The sequence below is a fragment of the Copadichromis virginalis genome, linkage group LG10, assembly GCF_057382275.1.
Source record: "Copadichromis virginalis isolate Kocher_CV1m ecotype Utaka linkage group LG10, C_Virginalis_male_GT1.1, whole genome shotgun sequence".
Lineage (NCBI taxonomy): Eukaryota > Metazoa > Chordata > Actinopteri > Cichliformes > Cichlidae > Copadichromis > Copadichromis virginalis.
Window position 1 is genome coordinate 21254473 of NC_140627.1, and position 26879 is coordinate 21281351.

General features: G+C 42.0%; 3 protein-coding genes and 1 non-coding gene across 5 annotated transcripts; all 4 read left to right on the forward strand.

The window, feature by feature from the left end:
• The first annotated feature begins 281 nt into the window (after nucleotides 1-281).
• trnae-cuc (transfer RNA glutamic acid (anticodon CUC)) lies at nucleotides 282-353 on the forward strand. The gene has a single exon. It is a non-coding gene; the product is annotated as a tRNA-Glu (tRNA).
• Nucleotides 354-773: 420 nt separating this feature from the next.
• Nucleotides 774-4002, forward strand: LOC146700429 (CAAX prenyl protease 2-like). The gene is made up of 8 exons (XM_085471410.1): nucleotides 774-883; nucleotides 956-1058; nucleotides 2069-2152; nucleotides 2710-2788; nucleotides 2878-3045; nucleotides 3382-3453; nucleotides 3600-3662; nucleotides 3762-4002. The coding sequence occupies exons 1-8, from the start codon at nucleotides 774-776 to the stop codon at nucleotides 3980-3982; spliced, it is 900 nt and encodes a 299-aa protein (XP_085327536.1). The 3' UTR covers nucleotides 3983-4002.
• Nucleotides 4003-11440: 7438 nt separating this feature from the next.
• LOC146700430 (uncharacterized) lies at nucleotides 11441-15506 on the forward strand. Its single transcript, XM_085470637.1, has 2 exons — nucleotides 11441-12455; nucleotides 13570-15506. Exons 1-2 carry the CDS (start codon nucleotides 12023-12025, stop codon nucleotides 15294-15296), a joined length of 2160 nt encoding a protein of 719 aa, XP_085326763.1. The 5' UTR covers nucleotides 11441-12022; the 3' UTR covers nucleotides 15297-15506.
• Nucleotides 15507-15821: 315 nt separating this feature from the next.
• Nucleotides 15822-26638, forward strand: dpp3 (dipeptidyl-peptidase 3). 2 transcript variants are annotated; one of them, XM_085470638.1, is made up of 19 exons: nucleotides 15822-15952; nucleotides 18942-19091; nucleotides 19250-19394; nucleotides 19513-19602; nucleotides 19826-19963; nucleotides 20239-20313; nucleotides 20444-20534; nucleotides 20627-20757; nucleotides 21528-21658; nucleotides 21891-21949; nucleotides 22575-22769; nucleotides 22878-22990; nucleotides 23091-23183; nucleotides 23338-23400; nucleotides 23519-23643; nucleotides 24267-24387; nucleotides 24630-24809; nucleotides 25213-25375; nucleotides 26352-26638. In XM_085470638.1, exons 1-19 carry the CDS (start codon nucleotides 15837-15839, stop codon nucleotides 26492-26494), a joined length of 2322 nt encoding a protein of 773 aa, XP_085326764.1. In that variant the 5' UTR covers nucleotides 15822-15836; the 3' UTR covers nucleotides 26495-26638. The 2 variants fall into 2 exon arrangements, with proteins under 2 accessions (XP_085326764.1, XP_085326766.1); XM_085470640.1 differs by lacking the exon at nucleotides 15822-15952 and adding an exon at nucleotides 16006-16244.
• Nucleotides 26639-26879: the final 241 nt, after the last annotated feature.

Below are 26879 nucleotides of genomic sequence, written 5' to 3' on the forward strand. Positions count from 1 at the left end.
CCAAAGATATTGATGAATTAAAATGTGAATATATACACTTAACTATATATTTTTGGCATTGTATAATCTATTTGACGTGTAGACTGATACTGATAAATCAGCTAACAAAAATCAGTTTAATAAAAGAAATTATAAGTCAGAGCCACTGTTTAGTACTACTGCACGAACACAGCAAAGAGCAAATGTAAACTGATGCAGCCCCAAAAGATCTTAATAGAGGCATGAAAATCGTTTTCTGTATGCGATTGGATGTAAGGTGCAGAATAACGATCTCCAGCATGTCCCTGGTGGTCTAGTGGTTAGGATTCGGCGCTCTCACCGCCGCGGCCCGGGTTCGATTCCCGGTCAGGGAACTAGCTTTTTCGTGTTCTATGATGGCTACATGTTTGTTTTCCAATTACACAACTACTTCTACTGGCACGGAGAGGCTAAGCTTCACCTGTTTTTTGTTTTTTTGTTTTTTTTTATCTCTGACCCTAGTATAAAAATATTGAGTCATAACCAAAACTGAATATTTACTGTTATGTATTATGTTTGTTTGCACGTAGTCTTGTTTACACTCGTACCGTTTACCTGAATGAGCTTGTTTTTTGCGTGCAGTTACTCGACTTCATAGAGCATTAGAGCTAATCAGCTAATCACCAGGACTCACTAATCTGAAATAACTGACAGGATCGAGCCGATCCAAAGCGGGGTGAACCTGCACTCCTTTGTTAGCCGCCGCTTAGCTGGAGAACCAGCTGAAGTTGTGATTGCAAACCCTCACGTTTGTCATGCAGGTAGAGAACACCCACCCGAGGTGTTTCCTGGGTTTGCTGAGCTGCCTATTCTTGGCTGGTCTCTACGTTGGCAGTTTGTACGTCTGGAGAAGCAGCTCACCAAGGTATACAGCTCACCAACAGGCATGAGAGAAGTGCTGTTAGGCCAGACAACTAAACTTAAACTGTGCGTGCAGGGATCATCCCAGTGTGATAAAGCGTCGCTGTGCTAGTGTGCTGCTGGTCTCTGTAGTGTCACCTGCAGTTGTGAAGACATGGATACACTGGGCTGATGTCAAGGTGAGTATACTGTAGATAGTAACATTTCCCCTGGAGGATTTACCTTGTGACCCGACAAGTTTCAGCACTATGAGTTTAACTCAACTCTGTGACAATTTAAACTCCACCTATCGTTCAATTCTGAATCTGTTTGTTTATTTGTCCCGATTGTTACCTTTGTAAAGGATCTTTTCCATCAGTAATCTATACCAATCAAATCAAATCTGTGATTACTGCTCATCTAAAATTAAATGTTATGAACAATATTCCCAAAAGTATTTGCTTTTTTTTCTTCAAACTCAACTTGAACTTGAAATATCCGTAAGGTTTAATGTGATGTTGCTATGATGTAGCTATAACAGCTTCAACTTTTCTGGGAAGGCTTTCCACAGAAGAAGTGTTTATGGGAATTTTTGACCATTCTTCCATCCCAAAGGTGTTCCATCAGTTTGAGGTCAGGACTCTGTGTAAGCCAGTTAAGTTTTTCCCCACCAAGCTTGCTCATCCATGTCATTATGGACTTTGCTTTGTGCACTGGTGCGCAGTCCTGTTGGAGCAGGAAGGAGTCACCCTCGTCCCCAAACTCTTCCTATAAAGTTGGGAGCATGAAAATGTCTTGATATGCTGAAGCATTAAGAGTTCCTTTCACTGGAACTAAGGGGCTCAGCCCAACTGAAAAACAACCCCAGACTATAATCCCCCCTTCACCAAACTTTACACTTGGCGCAATGCAGTCAGACAACCACCAAACCCAGACCCATCGGATTGTCCATCATCCACAGAGCACGTCGCTATTGCTCTGGAGTCCAGTGGCGGAGTGCTTAACACCACTGTATATGACACTTTGCATTATTCTTGGTGATGTGAGGCTTGGATGCAGCTGCTCGGCCATGGAAACCCATTCAATGAAACTCTCTCCACACTGTTCTTGAGCTAATCTGAAGGCCACATGAAGTTCGGTGACTCGTTTCACTTCAGTGACTCGTTTAAACGTCATTCTCACGGTTTCTAAAACACATTTTGCCCTTCAGGCGGACGTGTCTGTGTGGGAGTTGATGGGACTTTGCATGGACGGTTTGGTTGCTGCATCCATATTACCTTTATTACTTACTATGGTAAGTCAGGGGATCCCATATCTGCATTCTGCATTCAAAATATTAATATAAATTTTGTTTAGCATACATTTGTAACATTTTGCTTCATTAGAGATGGAAAAGAATAGTACTGATTTCAAATTGCTTAACTGAGGGCACAAATATCTCTGAAGTTTTATATGTAGTGCACATTAAATACTTACAGATGAAAACCCAGGATTTATTTACATTTACATCATTAACATAAGATTTGTCAGAAATGAAGAAAACCATAGTCAATGAGTTTTTCAGTAGCTTCAAACAGTAATCTGTAGATCCCGTTTCTCTCATACAGCAATATATTTATGCTTAGCTGAGGCATGCTTGACATTTCAGAGATTTATTTCCATTCCTGCTAAGCGTGGCCTCAGCTTAGCTTTGCAACTTCCATTAAATGTCTACGTTCTGCAGTAATATCCCCATGGGCGAGTTTAAACCACACACTGACAAATGTACCCTGTAGTTTCCAGTTTAATCTTTTTTTTTTAATTTACATCCTCTAGATTTTATAAACAACTGGTTTTACTCTCCCACGTCAGGTTTTTTATCTCGGCCCACTGGTTCACTCCGCTATAGACAACCCCAAAGGCTTCACCGGGGAAATGCAGTGTGCACTGGGTACGTTTGTCTCTATAATAACTGAATGTTATGTTGGGTTAACTGGAATCAGAGAGCTGCACATGTGTGCTTTCATGCACTTCTCCCAGATGTTCAGTCATGGAGGCGGTGTGCGGGGGACGCAGTGTGGCTCAGAAACCAGGTGGTGGCACCAGTGACAGAGGAGCTGGTGTTCAGAGGGGCCATGCTTCCTATGTTGGTGCCCTGCACGGGACCCACAGGCGCTATCGTCACCGCTCCACTGTTCTTTGGAGTTGGTATGTGAAAAAGTTTTCAAACAGAAAAAAAAAACATATTTGCATATATTTGAACTATTTCAGATTAAATTTTAACACCAAGTTCGAGAGACTTCTTCTTCTCCCAGCAGTTCCTACATCCATGAACGCTCTCTGTGATCTTCCTCTTTTCCTCCTGCCTGGCAGCTCCATATTCACCCTCTTTTGTCCAATCCAGTCGCCACCCTTCCTCTGCACCAAGGAGGAGAGAATAATAAATGTTGCATTTTGTGCCTCATTTTTTCTTCCAAATCTCTGTTTGCAAGTGTTACATTACATTTGGTTTGACTGCCTTTAATGTCAACTGCCTCATTTTAGCTCATTTCCACCATGTCATAGAGGAGCGACGCCTTGGGAAAGAGAGCATGAGTGTCATCCTTCTGGTGGCAGGTCAGTTAGCTGAAAAGGCAAACCATGTTGTCATGATCAGAGCAAGGTGACTCATTTCTTTTAGCTTGATTTTGATCATCTTTATGTGACATGGACTGATAAAACTAAAACTGAGCACTTTGATCGCATCTTTTTTTCTCTCACAGGGATGCAGTTCTTGTACACAACTGTTTTTGGTGCTTTTACTGCCTTTATATTCATGAGAACTGGTAAGATATGTGATCTATACGATAATTTGGTCACTCATTAGCCTACGATAATCAACCCATTTCATCTGAAATCTTTGTTTTGTTTTGTTTTTTTTTAAGGGCATGTTGTCGGTCCAGTTTTGTGCCATTCATTTTGCAACAGTCAGGGCCTGCCTGACATCCGCTCTGCCCTGCAACACCCTCACAGTTCAGCTCTGCTCTTCTCATATCTGATGGGAGGCCTGCTGTTTCTGGTGCTGCTCTTCCCGCTGACAGACCAGTACTTTTATGGTCCCATTCCCATCTGCAGCCTGGCTCCCCCTCCAGGGTCGGTTTGCTGAATGAAATCGAATTAAGTTAAATGCGCTCCAGCTCTCCTTCTTTTACTCTGGATTTCATTTTGTGATGTAAAAAGTTGCTGTTTTTTTTTCTTTTTAACAAAACTAAAAATCTATGCGTGTATATATGTCTATGCGTGGGTGGGTCAGCATGAGAGCAGAATGATTAGAGCAGTTTAGACATTTCCTGCATGGTTAAAAATATTTCCTACTGTATTGAAACTCAATGCCAGTACAACTTTCCCCGGTTAAAAGGGAGAAAAAGAGGTGTGTGTGTGTGTGTGTGTGTGTGTGTGTGTGTGTGTGTGTGTGTGTGTGTGTGTGTGTGTGTGTGCGCGCATGGCTGAGAAAAACAGATGAACTGTGAAAGGGAAGGCAGTAGAAAAAAACACATGCAGACAGAGCGATGGAGACAGACACAAACACAGACGATGTTGCCAGAAAATACACAAAGGGAACCAAAGTGAGAGGCACAAGTAAAACGTGTGCTATTAGGACAAATAAGGCTATGACAGTCAGGCTGTAGCAGTAAATACAGAAAGAAGTGAGGGAAAATGGTTGGAGTGGGCAGAGAAAAGGAAAGAGGAGAAATGTAAAGGAAAAGTGGAGCGGGAAGAAGCTTAAAGTATTTCCCCAGGGAAACTGAAAATGTGAAGTAGCAGAGATGAGGGAGAGGAGGTCATTCAGGGTCTGTGGAAATGGTTAAAGGTTGCATTGGACAATTAAGATTTATGAGTCAGACAGATGTTTACAAATTAAAACAGTGGGGGTAAAGTCACGCGTGTTTCTGCACATGTACTACATGCATATCTTAGCTGTTCTTCAGTCAGTAAACTCTGGTCTTGACTAAAGTTTTTTTTGAATCCCATTTCAACTGGTAAGGTTTTCTTTAAGCCTTTATTAGATGGAAAAGGAGAAAAGTGGGGGAAATGACACGCAGGAGATGGTCTGTGGCAGATATGAACACAAACAGCCTTTGGCATACGGGCTGCCTGTTTAACCACATGTACAGACGCTCCTGCAGCAAAAAAAGATCAGATTTTTGTAGTGTTCCTCTGCACACCACCACAGTGGATTTTAAATCAAACAATCAACATGTGATTGAAGCACAGACTTTCAGCTTTAACTCAAAGGCTTTAACAAACATATTATACTGCCTGTTTAGGAATTACAGTCATTTTTTATGTACAGTTCCCCATTTTCAGAAGCTCAAAATGAATTGGACAGTTGACTCATAAGCAGGTTCGTGCCACACTGAGGCCTGTTTTCATGATAAATGTAGCACACGTAACACTGGAAGTTGTTTCAAACTGTTTAATTTGTAACTTTTGAAGTGGCCAAATCAAAAGTCTGTTACATTTCTAAAAAGAATGAATGCACTGGTTCTCTCAGCAACACCAACAGACCTGAAAGACCACAGAAGATGAAAGTGGATGATGACAGAATTATTTCCATGGTTAAGGAAAACAACTTTACAATATCTAATAATGTAAGAAGATTCTCTGGGAGGTAGAGGTGAAGTCTCTAAAAGAGCCTGCACAGTTCAGAAAAAAAAATATTAGACAGATGAAACAAAGTATAACTTCTACCAGAACGATGGCAAGAGAAATGTTAGTAGAAGGAGAGAAACAGTGTGTCAGGCATGAGGAGGTAATGTTATGATATGATAATATATGGCTTTCAGTGAAACCAGGTAACTAGTGGAGGGTTTTTTTTGATGAAGTGACTCCTGGTAGAAATAGCAGGATTAATACTGAAGCGTTCAAGGCTGTACACTCTGCTCACATTCATCCAAATGCTGCAAAAACTGATTCGACAGCGCTTCATGGTGAAATAGATACTGGCTCAAAGCAACCCAAGAGTTTTTTAAAGAAAAGAAATGGGATATTTTTCAATGGTAACCCAATTACTTTTCAACCCTCTTAAATGGGGGGACGGTAAATGCAATACATTTGTTAAACCGCTTGAATGAAAGCTTTAAAAAATAAAATAAATAAAAATCTGACTTCAATCACATCTATATTGTTTGATTTAAAATCACCTGTGGTGGTGTATAGAGGCAAAACTCCAAAAAAAAATGCATCTCTATCCAAAAACATACTGACTTAAGTATTAAGGCCACGTTTAACTGAGCATTCAAAATGCTTTTGCATCCAAATTCATTCTCAAATTGGCATTAAATCGTGCACATAAGGCAACAGTATACTGCACCTACAATATTAACAGATTTGAACCCTGACTAACGTTTCAGCTGGGCAAGTAACACTGGTTTCAAAGTGCTGCTGGCTAAGATGGGGACTAGGGATCATCTTCAAAATGAAACACAGAAAAGAGATAGAACAAAAATACACCCTACCTTCACTCTTACACATTTTTCCAAACCAAAATCACTTCATAAGTCAATCTCATCCTGTCGCCGATACCACAGCATTGCAGCTTCACCTTTAGTGTTTGGCGCTGGGCAGTTTTGTAGCTTTATCCGACTGCAGCTGTCTGCACCTGAAAATGACACACGGCTCATGATGTATGATATACAAGCATCTCCTTTTCACGTTGTAGCGTCAGCCGCGGGTGTCACGCTTGGATGGATTGAATATTTCAGATTTAAAAGGATTAAAAAAGCTTTTTTTTCCCCAGATCTTTATTTATTCAGGGATAGACTGCTCATTTGTCAGCATGCTCCTTCCCTGCTTCGCTTTCCTACATTTCAACTCAGTGATCCTTGGCATCTTTCCAGCTCAACAAGGTCTACTAAATTTGTGGGACATTGCTGCACTGACTCAAACTTGGCAGCAGGTTTTTGTAAGAAGCTTCTGAAAGAAAAAGGTGGAACCTGCTTCATTGCTGGGAGTATTAAACAAAGACAGCAGAGGGAAAATGCATATTTTTGCATTGTTTTAGGGAGTGATTTACTTTGTTTAGACTTCTTTTTTTCTTATTTACTGTAGAAAAGCTGTTTTTTGGGAGAAAAAGAGTAGGAAAATGAGCCCGGATCAAATGAGGGACGTGGATGTGTGCAAAATGTGAAGTTTCCAGGATATTAAACGGTGCAGAAATGAGTCAGACACATGACCGTTCTACACATCAGACGCCCGTCTGTCTCTTTGTTTCTCCTTTTGTGTCCTCTCCTTTCTTTTCGCAGTTGATGGTTTTGCCATTACAAACACACACACGCGCGCACACACGAATGCTCCCTCCCTGGAGAAATATTACTGTATCGTGAAATGCAGAGCAGAGAAGTGTCGTCCATGTGTGCATGCGTGTGTCTATGGAAAAGCTGAGCCTGTCATCTGGTAAAGAAATAATCTTTCAGGAATTATCCTCTCCCAGTTTTCTGTCCTCCCATTCTGCCTCTCAGCAGTTTTTAAACCTTGACTCGCTGTTTGTCTGAGGTTTGTTTATACATGTGTGATTCTGTACATTCAGCTGACTCCTATTGCAGTTAATAATACATAAATCATTGCCTCCTTATCCTTTGCTACTCATGTTCCTTTTTATTTCGCTATGCTAAGCTTCTTTTTTTTACCTGCAGAGTTTGGTGGAGAATGTTTTATCTTGTTTTTCATGTAAGCAAGTAATGAAGGAACTTTTTAGCATTTTCAGCTTGTAGTTGAGGCGATGTTTGCACTGTGTGATGATTTAACTATTAATACGTAAAGGTTAAAAATCAAATGAGACACCTTCACTGCTTTGACATAGCTTCAATGCTTATTTACTGACTTGCAGCTGTCAAAACCGTCCATACATTTTTAGCCGATGCATCCAGTAATTGAAGACTATAACCAACGGGAATTGATCTCCTCTCGATTTAACAACTGGAGAGCAACCCAGGTCGGTTCAGACGTTTGTGGTATAGATTTGTTGACAGTGTGGGTGTGGATGGAGGGCATCTGTGTCTGCTGTGAAAGATGAAGCATGTGGACGTTGTAGAAGAAGTGGATAAAAGTATCCTCTTTTTCCTCCACTGAAATTACCAGGAATGCCTACAGTCTATTATTTAACCACAAGGCCACTGCTAATTGTTTCAGTGTGTGTGTGTGTGTGTGTGTGTGTGTGTGTGTGTGTGTGTGTGTGTGTGTGTGTGTGTGTGTGTGTGTGTGTGTGTGTGTGTGTGTGTGTGTCTTAAAACACCAGCGGTTGGGAAAAATGAACAACGTGACGTGTCCTGCTCTACTTGATATGGCACAGATGCTGCAACAGGCCTGAGTGGTGCGATTCTGTACTCCCGTGACCCAAGACCATGAGGAAATAACTAAACAGTTTCACTGGCATCAGACGAGCTCAGGAACAGAGGCATAACTAATTTGTTTAGTCCCAAAAAGCCTCTATTAGCATTTAAAGCCTTGCGTTTTTATATATTTCAATTATGTCACAACATAAGAATTAAACGTTTCTATATACAGCACTCTATGTTCCATTTACTGACAGATTCTTGTGCAAAAGCAACCAGTCCTTAAATGTAAAAATCCATGTGGGTGAAGGCATTTCCAGCAGAGCTCTCTTCTGCCAGGAATGCCTTGCTCTCACACTCACACCTGAAAGTTCCTCAGTATAACTGCAGGGTGATCTGTTTGACACTGAGCAGCTCCGCTAAAGCATCTGGGGCTCTTTCAATGTATCTGCCCAGATTTATCCTACTGACTCACTGATCCATCCAACAGCCTTCTGGGAGAACAGACACAGTTTAGTCCAGCGAGTTCAAAATAACACTTTTTGGGCTCGTCCTTTCATCTGAGAGAATATTTCACATTTAAAAAAAGGGGATCCTAGTGAAGGTGAAGTAACTGTTTAATTGTTTTTAAGTGTTTCAAGCCAAACAACTACTGGATTCCATTCCATGATTTAGTGTCCATATATTTATGGTCCCCAGAAGTCTTGGCTTATCCCTGGAAGGTCAAAGTTCACAGGTTCAACCGCATGAACTGTGCTGACTTTGGCAATCCCTTTGTTTGTCGTGAGCTTCACATCTGTGATTTTTAAGTGAAACAAACTCAGACTGGAATGGAATTTGGTGCAGACACTCATGTTCACAAAAGTAAGATTTCTGTCTTTCTTTCATTGTGCTCGTGTGCAAGCATCAACACTGGCACTGCATTTAGCTTCAGCTGGCATTTGCATTTGTTTATTAGGAATTTGGTGAAAATTTTACCTGCTGAGGGGAGATGTGAGCTTCTTGCAGTCTATTAAAATTCATGTCACGTGTTCTTTTCCGTATGGAAAAAAGAGCCCAAAGTGTGTAATACATATAAGACATATAAGGTTTAGTGGACACAGAAGAACATCAGATCAAGAACATCTACCGGGCTGTTAAAAAATGAATTAGTGGTTAAAATGAAATGGAGAGGTTTTGGAGCTGGAAGGTACAGTTCAGCTGCTTGGAATCCAGAATCTGAGAATGTATCAGAGCCAGTAATGATATGTGGCAAGCGGCTCGGAGTCAAGGAGGTAGAAAGTAAGCTGTGACCTAGGGGGCGGCACATATTAAATCAAGAGCTCTGTATGTTCCATTAGACGTCTTGGACACACTGTGTTTAGATTAATGTGAAGAGGGGGGATTGGGAGTGCAGGGCTATGGAAAGGAGAGGTTTTGTCTGTTCTGTCAATTACAATTCTGGAATCTGTCTCTGGGGCGGGGCTATAAGGCCAGGGGGCGGGGCTAATCAGGCTCCATGATTGAATAAACAGAAGTTTGGGGTGAAAACTGGGGTTCTGGAGAAAAGATTGCTGATCTGGTTGCTCAAATAGCTAAACCTGAGGAGAAGAAGGAGAGGGGGGAAAGCAAAAGAATTCAAAGAAAAATAAAGGAGAGACACGGGGAATGAAAGAATAATAAGGAAAGGGAGAAACAGCTGAGTGTTGGGGTAGTCCAAGAAAAGCAGGAGAAGTGGGGAGACAGGAGCAGGATGAGGGATGTTGAAAAGGAGGAAAGGGAGGTGGGGAACAAGATCGAAAGGCTCTTTAGGTTCTCCAGGATCCTGAGGTTTTATGTTTGTTCTCCCCCAAGTTCCAGTGGTTGTTACATAACTGGAAAAGACTGCTGAATAGTAAGATTGTGTATGGTCTGCCTGCCAACACAATCACAGCACAGCCAGCCGACTCATCTGCTGTACACTGGGAAAACACGAGCTTGGATGTGTGGCTTGGATTAGCCACACAATGTGTAGCTAATAAGTTCAACTTTGAATGCAGTGTGACTTTTCCATCCCATCATCCTTTGTTAAGAGGCTACAGAGGTGAAATCATGCTTTCATGTTTAAATTTGTATCAAAAAGCCTTTTTACGCCAGACCAAGAGGAAAGTTGGAGAGTGAAGCAATGACATAAAGCTGCTTGTAATTGACATGTGGCAGGTCAAGCTTCCCACAAAGAAACACGATGAGCATCCATACAGTGTTTTAGCTTTCAGCAGTTCAACAGTCTTGTGCATGGTGGACTTTCAGCTGATAGCTGTTTGTGCCCATCAGCAGCCTTCCCTTCAGTACCTGAATCTTCAAATTGCAGCTGTCGGCTTCATTTAGTGTTCTTTGGCTTTGCTCTTTACATAAACTCATGGAAAAATAGAAAGATCATATTTTTCTTTGGAAAAATTCCATCTCAGTGTTTGACTTTGCTTCCAGACATGCCACTCATCACGTCCAGATCATGTGACGGGAGGTACCCCCTCAAGTCACTCCTGCTCCCCAGTTACTGAGAGGTCAAGCTGATGCACATCTGGCATTTCCTGTTTCCTCTCCTCCATATGCCCCCGAGTGGCAACCACACACACATACACCCGTACATACACACAAAATCACACACACAAGGACACCTACTCATTCTCTTAAACATCTGTGCACATTCAAAGTTATTTTATAACAGCAATGAACCCAACAAACAGTCCAACAGGTAGACCTCTGTTCCACACTCAAATGTTTCCATTGGACTGTAAAGTCTTCCAGCTGGTATGGACTTGGTAGAAAGACGGGGGAAAGACAGGAGGGAGGGAAATGGAAGAAAATGAGAAAAGAGTAAAAAAGAAAATAGAAGCGAAGAGAGAAATGAAAAAGATGATGACAGACTGAGAGGAAGAAAATCTGGCAGGTGGGGGAAAGAGTCAGAAGAAGAGGGACAAATTCTGCATCTCACAATGCTGGAGACACTTTCCATCCTGTGGATGCAGTGCAGGGCTTAAAGGCTGTGTGAGACTGCATACGTGTGTCCAAAGCCATTGGCAAGATGGGGGACAGAATGGTGCCGTATGGTTTTCATAACACACTCTGAGGGTTTTCAATACCAACCCTGCTCCCCACCTCCCAAGCCCCACTAACCCATCATCCCCTCAACTATTCCCTCATAGTCTCACATACTTTACCAGCCCCCTCTGCTTTTTCCTCTACGTAGCCTCTCCGCCTTTACACCCCAACCCCCCACCCCCATCTTTCTCTTCTCCTAAGGTTCTCTCAGAACTTTGCAGAGGCTTGAAAGCCTGAGCAGGATCAGATGCAGTGCAGGATTTCTGTCCCAGAAATTCACCTAAATTCATACAAGGATCAACTTTATCTATTTTGGACTTAGCTCAAGGATAGATGGACCCATTCAATCATTTTTTTTTAAATTCTGGACTCTACTGGTAACTCACTGGACTGTTTTTTGGACTCTACTGGACTAAATTGGACATTCTGGGGTTAATTCTATCGGACTTTCAGTTCAATCTATTTTGTAGTAAGCTCTTATAAAATCTGAGGCAGCAGGATTGGCAGTTTGAATGGATTTATTTTACACTGCAGTTCCTTAATTTTTGAAGAATCTGCCCATCCCAGATAAAATAAGGCAAAGAAAAATAGCTTCAAATAGCTCCTTTAGACCAAATTATGTATTTATTTCTTTTAAAAAAAGTTAAGTCTGGAGTGGAAAGCGGTAATTTGTAAAACTAACAATAGAAGCTCAGTTTGGCTCAGGTGAGTTTCAATAACAGGGCAGAAAAGAAACCAGCTGCATTACTGGAGTATTTATTTTGACAGTAAGGTTGGCTGTCTCATTTAGATGTTGGTGTAGTTTAAACTTCATGTCTTGGAGGATGCAAACAATCATCAGAAGCAGCAGCAGTTGCAGCAGGATGAGTCTTCTGTGCGTGCTGTGGCTGCTGACGGTCTGTCTGGCTCCTGGAAGCCGAGCTCAGAGGCTGAGGGAAGCAGAGAGGGAGAAGCCAGCAGAGAAAGTTCCGCTTATGGAGAGCGATGGAGTCTGTTACCAAGAAGGATGTTACGCTGTCTTCCTCCAGAAGAAGACGTTCAGGGAGGCTGGGCGCAGCTGCCGGGAGCGCGGAGGGACCTTGGCGACGATTTATAACCAAGAAGCTGCGGCTGTCGTCCACGAGCTGCTGTCAGCCATCGAGACACAGGGATCTGAGTCAAAGCTTTACCTCTGGATTGGGTTGCACAGACCTCCACGTCAGTGTTCATCCACCCGACCGCTCAGAGGATTCGTCTGGGTCACAGGCAAAGTCTCATCTTTTTTGAAATTTGAGCTTTCGCTCTTTATAACATTGACATCCATTCACCATTTTAATAGTGTTTGAATAGACTTTGATGTTGATATGTTTAGGTTTTTTTTTAATTATAACCTACAGGTGTCACGCTATATGTTCCTCTATAATCTCTCTGTCAGACTTTGATACCTCGGCCAGTCTGGCTGGACGGTATTTAGATGAACTACTTTTGTTTCACAGACACAGCTGGTGCAGTAGACAATGTGGAATCCATTTTTTTGACCTCACTGCTACCCCTCAGTCTGATTTAGTCATTATGGAAACCTCACCCACTTAAAAAACAAACGCTTTTTATCATCACTCAAAGTGTCTGCTTTGTTCTTCTGTTGCAAATCAAATCCAAAGAGAAATGCAACCGTTTTTATTATTCTTCAGTCATAATTTAAAGGACAAAGCCATGTTTGCTCTCTTTTCCATATAGTGGTAACTAGATACTAAGACTTCACCCCCGTTAAGGTAACTGCAGATGCAGACTTTTCTGCCTAGTTTGTTGCAAACAGTTTATTTACTGTGGAGGAACTGGCCATGAATGTTGTAAATGTACATATGTGTGCACTCAGATGTTTCCATATGATACAGTTAACCTTGGATTCAGTGTTTACGGTTGTGCTAGGTTGTACCACTGCAGCACATTCCTGAGAGAGTAAACAAACTCCTTAAATATATATTGCAGGCATTTCTGCAGCCTGCTTGTTAACAGAACAGCTTAGAGGCAAACCTCCCCATCATTTTGTTGGGCCCACCCCCCACCTCCACTCTTGTGGGGGGTAGAATACAACATTATTTTGCTGTGGCGTTGTTGTTTTTTTAAGTGCCTGTGAGTCAGACTTTGTTTTGACTTTGGCGACTCCTAGGGGCAAATTTAAAACACACAAACACACACACATATACACATTTGAATGCAATTAATGACTGCACAGAACATTTTCCAAATATGACAATATCTTTATTTATGATAAAGGTCATCCTTTAAATGTGTCAAGTAGCTCTCAAAACTCAAATACACAGTAAACTTGCATATTTTATTTTATTTTTTTAATCTTTGTCTTTGTGTTTTACAACAGGAGACCAGAATGTCCAGTTCACCGACTGGCTCAAAGAATACTCCCCATCAACTTGTGGAGTCTATCGCTGCGTTTCCATGATTGTTCACACATCTGAGAGCGGGCGTGAGAGCGAAGAAAACTTCCAGTGGCTTGACGGCTCCTGCTCGGTTCCACTGAATGGCTATGTTTGCCAGTACAACTACAAAGGCATGTGCCCACCTCTTGAAGATGAGGGTAGAGGTCCACCTGTTTACACCACCCCATTTTACCTTGTCAGCAGTCTGCTGACTCATGTGCCATTTGGGTCTGTGGCCACCGTGCAATGCCCTGCAGACGGCGCAAATCCGGATCCTACTGAGATGACCGCTCTGTGCATCCAGAGAGACGACGAAACAGTGGGCTGGTCCACCGATTCTCCACTTTGTCCACCCATTGAGGAACCACAGAGCCAAGACTGGTGTAGCAAGAACCACGGATGTGAGCAGCACTGCCAGAACACAGACACAGATTACTACTGTTACTGCTCTGAGGGCTTCACAGTAGATAAGGATGGATACAGCTGCAAGCCTGACACGCTGAGCCAAACCAACCCACCTGAGCTATCTGACTCTGCAGGTCCCACCGACTTGCCTCACATCAACCCGGCCTGTGTGGAGATGGGGTGTGAGTATAACTGCATGGAGACCCAACGGGGTCTTCGGTGCACATGCCCCCCAGGCTATCAAATGGCTCCAGATGGCCGCAGGTGTTCCGATGTAGATGAATGTCAGCAAGGACCGTGTCCCCAGCTCTGTGTCAACATCCCAGGTACCTTCCACTGCACCTGCCTTTCAGGGTATCAGCCAGACGACGAGGGCGAGTGTGTGGATGTGGATGAATGCCTCGATGATGGCAGCTGTGAGGGTGTGTGTGAAAACACAGTGGGGTCCTTCAGGTGCGTGTGTGGTGCTGGCTATGAGGTGGGCAGCGAAGGAGAGTGTGTAGATATAGATGAGTGTGCAAGGGGGTCGTCCTGCCAACAGCACTGTCTCAACCTCATCGGAGATTACGAGTGTTTCTGCGACAATGGCTACGACCTGCAGTTAGACAGACACACCTGCCAGCCTTCGCTTGAAGACGAAGAGTATTCTACTCTGACCCCCGACCCGGGTAACTCTGTTCATGTAGCCATCTTTGACCATGATATTCCCTGGTCCTCTTCATTCACTCCTGACCCAAACTTTGAAGTTGACACCAACTTTGATGCTGACTGGGTGACAGAGGCCCCTGAAGGACTTCCCCCCGATGGGTCTCACAGGTCAGGAAATCACCTAAACCAGTGGGACACCCTGTCACCCAGGGGATATCAGACATCCCCGTCCCCAACGCAAAAAGGCAACATAGACAATGAAATTAATAATGGCGTGGATGCTGATGCAGGAAGTAGAGACTCTGGTCCAGGTGTGGCAGAGGACACTGCAAATGGTTCAAATTCAGAGGAAGCTAACATGGAAGGTGCAGAAGAAGCTAGCGTCAAAGCTACGGTAGAAGCAGAGTCTGCTGAAGGTCAACGGAAGCATGACAAGAGCTGGCTGCTCGTGGCCCTCCTGGTGCCCCTGTGTGTGTTCCTGGTAGTAATGCTAGCTCTGGGGATTGTTTACTGCACCAGCTGTGCTGTGGACAAGAGCCTTCGCTTTTCAGACTGCTATCGCTGGATACTCCCCACAACACCTCCTGAGAGGAGGGAAGTGAAAACCCAAGCATGAAACCAAAAATAATCAAACACGCACGGATGTCCTTAAAATGCAAATGTCTGTTAAGATTTGTCTAAAACTGCTATCCACTCATCAAGAAAACTTTTCATTTTTGTCCTCTTGCACAGCTTTTGTAAATAATGTAGTCTGCCATCATTTTTTGTTTTGTTTTGTTTTTGTTTGTTTGTTTTTTTTTAGAATTCAATAAAAACCTTTAAAACTGAAAAAACTTTGTGTGCTTTGTGTTGGTTTAAATGAAGATGAAAGGAAAGAATGTGTGGTTGTGGTTTTATAGCTCTGTGTGCTAAGCAGCTGAAAGACTGCTGATTTTTCCTAAGCCAAATTTTCAATATCAGGGCCAGAAATGAGGAGGAGGAGATGGTGTAGGGCTGTCAGGAAGGGCAGGAGGCGCTGTTGAGTGATAGCCCAACGAGTTTGTAGGATTCTGACCCTTCGATGTTCCGGTTGTGCGACTGAATAACTCATGTTTAGCAGCATTAAGGGAGAATGTATCAGGGACGAACAATGTTCAAAATTTTTCGTGCTTGTAAAATGAGACCGACGAGGATGGGATTCGAACCCACGCGTGCAGAGCACAATGGATTAGCAGTCCATCGCCTTAACCACTCGGCCACCTCGTCATGTGCTCTACCTTTTCGAAGACTTTGGTACATATACACACTTATCTGACTGCTATAGTCTCTGTTTCTTGTTAGCATTTCCTGAACCTTCCTGCTGTGGTTAACGGCGGTGTTCTTCAAACTTAATCTTGTTCAAATTCACAATGTGAAACGCGTTAAAAAGCTCGGCATAGCTGCTCAGTGATTGGCTAAAGTTTCCATCGGCCACGATATACAACCTCTGATTGGCTGAGGGCTGATTCTCTCGTTGAATGAATATAGGAAGTGTGCAGCGTGAGACTGCAATTTGACATTCGCTCAGCGCTATAACGGAATCAAGGTAACGAGTTTTTGAGTTGACTTTTACCTTTATTTATATTTATCTCACTTGTGTATCAGTTAGCAGACAGTCATACCGATTAATGACTTGCACATTTTGTGATTAATTATTTTGTTTACAGAAGTCGCCGAGTCTTTATTAAATGCAGCCGTCTTAGCATGCACTCAGGAAGCTAACGTTATTCAGTTAGCTGTAGCCTCTGTATTCATACTTAATTCAGACACGTACTATCGTTGTGTTGGTTTTAAAAGGGACACAATCAGGATTTATTTTCGTGTGTAGACTCTTCATATCAGTTACTGTAGTTTTTTGGGGGGGAAAGTGAAACGGAAAATAAAACAGGCTCGAGTAATATTAACTGATTTTGAATCTGTGCCACGGTCCTGCAAGTCAAGGTTCACTGGACGATCAGCGCCTGTTGTCACAAAAGCTTCTCTCTTTACTGCTTCTCCGAAATATATTTATATGAAATATAACCACACTTCAATTCATGTAATTCCAGTTTCTTTGTACGCTTGTGCTTACAATGTCAATAAAGCTTATCTTATCTTAATTTACTTGCCACTGCACTATGCTCTATTTTAACCACTACAGCTCCCAATTGAAGTATATTAAAAAAAAATATGTAAACAGGGCAATCTATTAAAGAATTAGTGTTAATTTCTAAGAATCATTAAAAACTTATTTGGGAACTAAAATCATTAGGTGAAGTCCTTTTGTGTTTTATTGCAAACTGAAAATCTGAGTATATTAGGGTACCAAGAGAGCAACTATAGTACTAGATAAGAATTCAGGAGTGGCAGACAAGAATGTGAGGGTGGTGAAGGACATGAGGTAAGTGAGGTGTGGTAGGGGTGACAGATGATTTTAAGGTGGGGGTAGAATTACATCAGAGATCTGAGCCCTTTCTTATTTGCAGCATTGATGGACAGGCTGACAGATGAGATCAGATGGGAGTCTCCAGCTTTGGGGGCTGCAGTGAGAATATAGAGCAGGTGGAAGTATGTTCTGGAGACAAGAGTAATGAAAGTCTTTGAAGCAAGACAAGAATACATGTGTGTGTGAATAAGAAGGAAGCACTTTTAACAGTGAAGATGCATGAAGTAGAGGCAGTAAAGATGTTAAAGGGACGAACTGTGCACAAGAGGGGTCAAGAAGCAAGTGCAGGCAGGGTTGAGCTTGGAGTGGTGGAGATGAGTGCCTGGAATAATTTGTGACAAAAGGATAGCAGCAAAACTGAAAGGGAAGATGTGCAAGAGTGAGACCTGGTATTTTTTTTTTTTTTTTTTTTTTTTTTTTTTTTTTTTAAGCCTGTCCAGTCTGGCAGCTTTTGCAATTACATTTATGATCTAAATATACTGTTGTGACAAACATGTTTGCTTGAGGAGCTCTGTAGACTCTCTATAGCAGGGTTGGGGAACTCCAGGCCTCAAGGGCCTGTGTCGTGCTGTGTTAGATAGGACCCTGGGTCAACACACCTGAGTCAAATGATTAGTTCATTACCAGGCCTCTGGAGAACTTCAAGGCATGTTGAGGAGGTAATTTAGCCATTTAAATCAGCTGTGTTGGATCAAGGCCTGGAGTTCCCCCAACCCGGCTCTATAGGCTGCTTGTTCATTTTTCTTCTTCCTTTATCTATTTATTAATTATTATTATTAATACTATTATTTTTCACAGCAGTTCCAAAATATATCAATGTCAGAGCTAACAGGTAGGGGAAAAGACGGAAAGAAAAAAGAGAGGGGGAGAAAATAAGAGAACTAAAGAGGTGACAGAGCACATGTAGAAAAGCACAGTGGGTTGCTCAAATGTGCACGCGTGTCATGATAATGTACTTGATAATGATGGCAAGAAACTGCAATAACGCAACCAACAAGCCAAAGAGAAGTTTTTGGGGGCCTGAAGACCCAAGGCTACAGATCTCAATGGCAACCATGTGCCCTCTGCATTGAAAGAGAAATGTTCGGTGTATGTGTTGGTGTGTGAGCGTATGATGTGTAAAAAGAGGAGTATGAGTGAAAATCAGATGGATATTAAAATGGAAGGGGACACACAGACATCAGTTTTACATAAAGACACACACCCATCCCCTTTGTCTCCCCCCCTTTCCACACCTATCCACCACCCCACCCTCACCTCTCAGGATGGATAAGTTCAGAAATGAGCTAACAGTCACCAGTTAGGAGACAAAGTTAGAGAGACAAGGCTGAGATGTTTTGGACATGCGCAGAGGAGGGATGGTGGATATAATGGACAAAGGATGTTGAATATGGAGCTGCAAAGGGAGGAGAAAAAGAAGACAACAACAGAAGAAGTAAAAGGATTGGTGTGGTAGAGGAGGATGCTAGATATTAGGTGAGATGACCTGGTGACCCCTAAAGGGACCAACCAAAAGAGGAAGGACAAGAAGCTGGCAAACCCAACTCTTAAAAAGACTCTTAAAATAATTATACATAGAAGTCATTCTAGTATCTGTAGGACTGTTGCAAGTAAATATCAGTGTGTTTGTATCGTACACAAGCTGTTCTACACTGCATGTCCTGCCTGACAGAGACAGGTGTGCAAATACCCACGGTTTAAACAAAAAAAAAAAAAAGAAGAAAGTTGTAGGTTCTAACTTGAAGCACCACTTATCTTGCTGTCCCACATTTCCTCCTAACATGTTCCCCACTTTCCTTTCCTGCTATTTTAATACAGCACGAGTGTAACGTTCAGACTCAAGATGGTGGACTCCCAGTACTACCTCCCAAATGACATTGGAATCTCCGCACTCGACTGCAGCGAGGCCTTTCGTTTGCTTTCACCTCAGGAGAAGATGTACGCCCACTACCTGTCACGCGCATCTTGGTATGTTACTAATGCAAAAATGTGAGAATGTCAACACTCTGAAATTACATGTTTCACCTTCTTGAAACAACAAAAGACTTCAGGTTATTTAAAATTTGCCGTCCTGCTGGTTTTAAAAATAACAAATGTAAATACATCTGTTTGAACGTTTGTCTTAGGTATGGCGGTCTGGTAGTACTGCTGCAGACGTCCCCCGAGTCTGCAAACATCTTTGTCTTGCTGCAGAGAATCTTCAGGAAGCAGACGCCTGCACAGCTGGAACAGGTCGCCACAGCAGCTGGGCTCAGCTCTGAGGAGTATCAGGTACACGGCCTCGCCGTCTCTCTGCCGTTTCATTTCTTTCTAAAACAAGCTTTCATCCACAAACGGCTGCAGCCATATAAAAATGTTTCTTCGATGTTTTCTCGTTTATGATATTCAGGCCTTTCTGGTGTATGCAGCAGGTCTGTATGCAAACATGGGCAACTACAAGTCTTTTGGAGACACAAAGTTCATCCCAAATCTGCCTAAGGTAAAACAGGCCTGCAGTAAGAGTTGTCAATCTAGTTTAGATACTTTTTAACCAGATTATAGGTTGAGGACAACTGTAAAAGCAGCTTCGTAGAGTGTAAACACGAAGCTAACAAAATGTAACTTTAGAAACCTGAAAGATATCAGTGGTGTTCAGAACAAGTGTGCCTGATATAGTGTAATCTGATGTGTTTATCTGTCTGCATCTGTGGCATGTACACTAGGACAAGCTGAAAGCGCTGGTTTGGGCCAGCCAGGCCTTTCAGGAGCAGCCGGCTGAGATGGAGGCTCTGTGGGACAGCTGCTCCTGTCTCCTCTACTCGCTGGAAAACAGACAGAAACAGCTGGGGCTGGGCGACAAGGTGGGATCTTTTAATCATTTAAAGCCAAGTGCAGGCTGGCTGGTTAACAATTTTGATTAAATAGCCAGTGGTTTTCATAGATGGGAGAAATGTGACAAATGGTTTTGGCCTCAGCTGCAAAAGTTTCGTTCTCTTTGGTTTTATTTTGACTTCTTCTTCTTTTTCCCCCCCTTAATTCTGAGATTTTATCTGCTTTTTAGGAAAGCAGTAAATATGCTTGTTCCCTGTGAGAGGATGCATGGCTCATTGACTCAATTTGTTTTTGTTTGCTTCAGGGAATTACCACCTATTTCTCAGGAAACTGCTGCCTGGAGGATGCTGAGCTGGCTCAGAAGTTCCTCGACTCAAAAGTAAGCAAATTCACATCTAAAATAAATATTTTATTGTTTCTTTTATCTCTTTTAATCTCCTTCTTATGATAAATGTGTTTTTAATCTGCCTTTGAGTCTTACTCAGTTTATTCTTGTCGCTTGTTTCTAGAAACTGTCTGCCTACAACACGCGTCTGTTTAAGAAGGAAGACGGAGGGAAAGCCTGCTATGAGGTCCGCTTGGCTTCAGCTGTGCAAAAAGGTCAAACTGCAGTTAAAAAAGCCAAAACAAAATGGCATGCAAAAAGTATTTCAATATATATTAATGAAAATAAATAAATAATTGGTTCACAGACTGCGCAGTGGATGGGGAGTGCGAGTCCTGCTGTGGCAGCTTCAGCTTTGAAGACAAAGAGTTCACTGTGAAGAGGGGAGACTATAGCCGTGTCATGGAAAAAGTCTGCTATTATCTTGAAAAAGCACAGGTGAGACGGCTAAGAATGCAGTGGAGCTTACATGAATACCAGTTTTATCATTTAAATCTAAAACATAAAGTTGGGTTAGTAAAATATCAGTAATTGTCTTTACGAGAAGATTGAGTGAACCAAAAAATGTTTCTGTCAGAGTTCTAGTTACAAAATAAGTTTTGTTTCGTTCATCATCATCATCATTTATTTATATAGCACTTTAAAAACACACCTGGTAAACCAAAGTGTTGTACAATACAAATATAAATATAGTAATAAAATAGCAGAAACCAGACGTAGCAATAAAATTAATAAAAATGTCAGTTACCCACAGAGTTAAAAGCCAGGGAATAAAAATAGGTTTTTAATAAGGACTTAAAAACTGGCACTGATGTAGTTGTCTAATATGGAGAGGAAGATTATTCCAAAGCATCGGCGCTGCAACAGAGAACGCTCGGTCTCCTCTAAGTTTCAGCCGTGACTTTGGGACCGAAAGCAACAACTGCTCAGCTGACCGAAGGGAACGAATGGGGACATGGGGCTTCATTAGTCAGACAAATAAACAGGTACCAGACCATTTAGAGATTTAAAAACCAATAAAAGGACTTTAAAACGGATCCTAAATTCAATTAGAAGCCACTGTAGAGAGGCCAAAATCGGAGTGATGTGGTCAAATTTCCTTCTGCCAGTTAAAGGTTGTACCGCAGCATTTTGCACTAGTTGCAAGTGTGACAAAGTGCCCTGCCCAACCCCTGTTAAAAGAGAATTTGTTTGTGAATGTCTTGCAGGCCTATGCTGCCAATGAGAACCAGAGGAAGATGCTTGAAGAGTACACACGCAGCTTCACCTTAGGCTCCATTGACGCACATAAAGAGGGTTCGCGCTACTGGATTAAAGACAAGGGGCCAATTGTGGAGAGGTGAGTCCACTAATCAGCAGCACAGTACGTTTATGAGATCCCGATGAATTTTAGAGAGGGACTATTTTAGCACCGTTTAAATTCTGCTGCTCAGTGAAATTGATTTATTACATTTCCTGCCTATTTACTTCCCCTTAAAACTCATTCTGACCTTTGCACTGTGAATGAATACCGCTCTTCACTCTACTCCTTATTATCCCTTCATTTCCTCCCCGGTCTTGCTTCCTCTCAGTTATATAGGTTTCATCGAGAGCTACAGAGACCCATTTGGCTCCAGAGGAGAGTTTGAAGGTAAGTGCCAAGCTGATGAAGAAGAGCGATACTGTCATGACTATTGCTGTGCAAGCTGTGATCTTATGGGTCTCTTCGGGTTTTATTTCCTGCTGGTTGGCTGAGCTTACTTAAGTAGATGGACTTAGCATCTCCCCTGGATACATTTCTGTGTTTTGCCCCATTAGTAATTGCAGCCTGTGGTCTTTAAATGAACACGCATTGTAAAGGATGTTGTTTAGTACTACTGTTGAAATGCTGGATCTAATTTGGGCAACATATGTCCAAGTGTCCATGAATCCTTATCAGTGTGAGACTGATAAGGATTTTTTTTTCTCTCCCAACCTACTCTTGGCTCTGTGTGATGTCAGTGAGAGTGGCGATCCCTTATATGGTTATTTCAGGCACATGCCGATCAGCAAAAATTTGTGTTAAAGGGAGGGGGAAGGGAGCTAAAAAAGCTTGTTTGAAACGGTGGAAAATCTGAGTGTGTGCACCAAGGGACGGATGAATAACAATTTAAGCTGTGAGTCATGCAAAACTACTCCAGTAGAGTCGAAAAATAAAAATACAGACCTGGAAATGAGCATTAAAAAATTACGTGGTGGATTTGATTTCCTAAGTTTATTGCGTCATGCTGTTTTAGGTTTTGTGGCCGTTGTGAACAAGGCGATGAGTGAGCGTTTCGCCAAACTGGTGAGTTCAGCAGAAGTCTTGCTTCCTGAGTTGCCTTGGCCGCAGGAGTTTGAGAAGGATACGTTCCTTAAACCGGACTTCACCTCACTGGATGTTCTCACCTTCGCTGGGAGTGGAATACCAGCTGGCATCAACATCCCCAACTGTACGTGCGCAGAAATCTCTGACACTGTCAAACAGCTGAGTCCAGCTTGATTACAGCATTGAGCTTGTTTGTTTGTTTGTTTTTGTTTGTTTGTTTGTTTGTATATAGACGATGACATCAGACAGACAGAGGGCTTTAAAAACGTGTCGCTTGGTAACGTGCTGGCTGTAGCCTATGCAACGCAAAAGGAAAAACTGACCTTCCTGGAGGAGGGTGACAAGGTATTTTACACATTTTTCTGATTCTCTTAAACACCATCTCTGTTTTCCATTCACACACCTGTGTAATAATACATTCTCCTGATCCTTCTGTTTTCTCCAGGATTTGTTTATCAAATGGAAGGGCCCGTCGTTCGAAGTGCAGGTTGGACTTCACGAGCTTCTGGGTCACGGGAGCGGAAAGCTGTTTGTCCAGGTCTGTTTACTTCCTGTGGTGTGTTAAGAGCAGCAGATATAGCCCGTTCCTCTTTGTAAAATGTTTCATTTAATGATTTTTTTTTTTTTTTCTGGACAATTTAAAAAAATCAGTGAATAAATCTAGTTTGTGTGTCCTCAATCTCCATCCATAGGATGACATGGGCAAGTTTAACTTTGACCAAAGTAAGGTGATCAACCCAGAGACCGGTGAACCGGTGAGTTTGTTTTTGTGTGCACCTTTCTGTTTGGTTTTAAAATCTAATGGCCGTTTTCATGCTTTAGTTTTCAGTTGCTGAATAAAAGAGAGACTTAATGTGTGAACATGCGTTTCAGGTGTCCAGCTGGTATCGGGGCAGCGAGACCTGGGACAGTAAGTTCTCCACGATTGCTTCTTCTTATGAAGAATGCCGCGCTGAGTGTGTCGGACTCTATTTGTGCCTCAACAAACAAGTGCTCAGGTATGTCCTGCACACTGTATCTTGTAATAAATATGTATTATATATGTTAAACTAACTTACACATCCCACCTTAACCAAAAAGTTTTCTTATTGGCATCTACAGGTAACAATCACTCCCAGCAGTGAAATTCTTAGGCTCAGCATCTCCTCAATATTTCATGTAGAGAAGCAAATATTGCACATAAAGTAAAAATAAAAAGGAGATCAAATAAACTGTATAAATAAGAAAATAAAAGTCACATTTTGGATTCAAAAGTCTCCCTCAAATTTCCATAAACTGACAGATTTTTGCAGCTGGAAAAATATTTGTGGGATCCAAGAATCTTTTGGGAACAAAAACAAAGGCTTTCAATCTATTTAAATATGTAATGAATATTAAAAAAAACAAACTCCAGAGCCAAGTGAAATAGTGCCCACTTTATTTGGATGTTTGGAAACTTTAAGCAGCTCTTCAGTCCACTTTTACAGTTATTTTTCAGTCTTACTCCAGTTTTTGGACATGGATGGGTTTTTTTGTTAAATATATAAAAGTGGGTTGGAGGTAGTGGTCATTATGTATGTCCAAGAGTGTGGCTGATTCTCTGTGGGGTCGGTGCGTTTACATCCATGTGTTTCTCTGCCAGTATTTTTGGCCATGAGGGTCAGGATGCAGATGATGTGGTGTACATAAACTGGCTCAGCATGGTGAGAGCGGGACTGCTGGGCCTGGAGTTCTACACACCTGAGAGCAAGCGCTGGAGACAGGTAATGTGTCTGCTCACTGAGCAGTTTTCCTCTTACTAGTGGCCTCTTTTCACTTCTTCTTCAAAGTTGCAAAGTATTAGCTGAACAGTTTCTACAATCAAGCATACAGAACGTTGACTATGTGTTTCTTACAGCCTCAGCTCGATACGTCTGTGTCATTTTTATAAATAAGTTGATGGTAAATTTCAGTTTGTTTGTTAGACAGTACGTCAACTATATGTGGCGTTATGTGTTTGTGTCAGGCTCACATGCAGGCTCGATTCGTCATCCTACGCGTGCTGCTGGAGGCTGGAGAGGGCCTGGTGGGCCTGGAGGAAGTAACGGGAGAAGATGGCAAGCCCGATGCACAAATTACACTGGACCGAAGCAAGATCCCCACCGTGGGCAAGAACGCCATCCATAGGTTCCTTTGTAAACTGCAGGTAATCAATACTTCTCCAATCAATGGATGCAAAATAGAATAATTCACTAGAATCGATTTGACAGCTACATGCACCACTAAATTAAGCAGCAACAATTTTGATTAGCAGTTGAGTGTTTTATGTTTAAAAATATATATATTAAAACTTAATTGGGTGCACCATGGCAAATGTGAATTTGTGTATTATTTACTTTTGCAGTAACTTATAGTTAGGATTTTAGTTTGAGGGTTGAACAAAACAATGAAATGAGTCAAGCTTTTGTAACCTGTTTTGCAACTAGATTGATCCAAACTTTCCACCTAAGTTTACTCTAAGCCATCATCTAAGCTTTATTGTCGTCTTTCTGTTGATTTCATTCAGTATGCTGTTAAGCTGAATCCACAGTTTGTAAACTGATTTGTAGGTCTTTAAGTCGACGGCAGACGTGGAAGGAGGCAGGGCTTTCTATGACAAGTACTCCACTGTAAGCGACACTGGCGCTCACAACTTTTTGCGCCTGCGCGAGACGGTGCTGCTGAGGAAGGAGGCTCGCAAGATGTTTGTTCAAGCCAACACAAGAATCAGCGGTATGGAAATGACTCTGTTTTAACAGGGTGCTGTCTGATTTATTTATTTATGTTTGATAACCGGTCTAGCTGTTTTCACTTCTATAAAACTATTCATAAGCATGTGATGATTAGGGTTGGGATCGGGGGAAACGAAACGACAATTTGCATGGTAAGGTGTCAATTTTAAAACACTATTGGAATACTGCAAACAAGAGGGCTCAGAATGTGATTCTTTTGGACATTCTGTTACCAATTGCAACTGATCGCAAGGCAATTGCACAGGTTGGCTGATAGAAGGCAAGTGTTCTGCAAACATTCGCAGTCTGACTTGGACTGATTTATCAGACACAGGTTGAATACATTTGGCAGCTTATCTCCCCTTTCAATTACAGACTGATAGATGGTCTTATGGTGACAGAGTCAATCTCATTTTGCAGCAAAAAACTTGTGATATAAACTTATCTGGTTGGATAAAACATATTGACTTGATTGAGTTCAATGTCTACATTATTTTCAGTTGAAAAAAGGAGAAATCATAATGTATGTGATTTTACAGATCCTAAAATGTTAAATCTGATTAATATAGTGTTGTGAGGTAATGAATGGAAAGGATGATTACGCTTCTCTATATCCAAGTTTTATTTGGAAGCTTCCAAAAATACCTTTTTGGAGTTTGCTTAAAGACTACGTGTCAAATCTGTAATGGCACTGCTTCATCCTCGCATAGAAATATTAACAATTGTACAAATATACCTCTCTGACCTGTCTTATGGTCGGAGGGTAAGATGGCGGCGCCATTGCGTGCAATAGGTCGGCAGCCTTATGAAATGTCCCCTTGTGGGACTAATAAAGGTATATCAAATCAAATGGCATTAAAAATATATTAACTGTTCAACTTGTTGTGACAGACAACAGTTATACAAGCATACAAACAAGTGAATTAGCTCTGTTCTGCCAGAGTTAATCATTCAGTCTGTGTGTGTTTGATTTCCAGGGGATAGTGTTGAGCTGGTGGAATACGAAGGCAGCGCAGCAGGTTTGATTCGTTCCTTTACCGAGCGCTTCCAAGACGATGCAGAGCAGCTGGAGTCCGGCCTGCTGGAGCTGAGCAAACAAGACGCTCCCTGCTGGTGTTGATATGTGGAGGGAGGGAGAATCTGCTTTGCAATTTCCAAAAAGTACCAACAGAAATCAGATTTTTCTTCTTTTTTTTCTTTCTTTGCAACTGTATGCAATAGCAGAATGATTCTTTCTTACATCCAATAAAGCCATAGAACCAGAGCAGCCACAACTTTTCAAGCACCAACTGATTCTTAAGCACTCTGGTTCCGTGTCACGTCTGTTTCTGATGACAATTGTCAGACACGGTGTGAGTGAGATGATTATTAATAGCTCATCACTCTTGCAGATGTCTTTGGCAAACACTTTTCTAATGAAGTAAGAACTAAACCAATGTAACCCTGACACTTAAAAACAGTTAAAGCATTGAAAAGATGCTTTTACAAATCTTTATGGTAACTCA

What these genes read in the sequence shown, in the direction of transcription:
- LOC146700429 (XM_085471410.1), top strand. Translation starts at nt 774, where the DNA reads ATGCAGGTAGAGAACACCCACCCGAGGTGTTTCCTGGGTTTGCTGAGC. An exon ending in TACACTGGGCTGATGTCAAG is followed by an intron (nt 1,059 to 2,068) that starts GTGAGTATACTG and finishes TTTGCCCTTCAG; the next exon opens with GCGGACGTGTCTGTGTGGGA. An exon ending in TGTCATCCTTCTGGTGGCAG is followed by an intron (nt 3,454 to 3,599) that starts GTCAGTTAGCTG and finishes TTTCTCTCACAG; the next exon opens with GGATGCAGTTCTTGTACACA.
- LOC146700430 (XM_085470637.1), top strand. Translation starts at nt 12,023, where the DNA reads ATGTCTTGGAGGATGCAAACAATCATCAGAAGCAGCAGCAGTTGCAGC. An exon ending in AGGATTCGTCTGGGTCACAG is followed by an intron (nt 12,456 to 13,569) that starts GCAAAGTCTCAT and finishes GTTTTACAACAG; the next exon opens with GAGACCAGAATGTCCAGTTC.
- dpp3 (XM_085470638.1), top strand. Translation starts at nt 15,837, where the DNA reads ATGAGACCGACGAGGATGGGATTCGAACCCACGCGTGCAGAGCACAAT. An exon ending in GCGGAAAGCTGTTTGTCCAG is followed by an intron (nt 23,184 to 23,337) that starts GTCTGTTTACTT and finishes CTCCATCCATAG; the next exon opens with GATGACATGGGCAAGTTTAA. An exon ending in ACCCAGAGACCGGTGAACCG is followed by an intron (nt 23,401 to 23,518) that starts GTGAGTTTGTTT and finishes CATGCGTTTCAG; the next exon opens with GTGTCCAGCTGGTATCGGGG.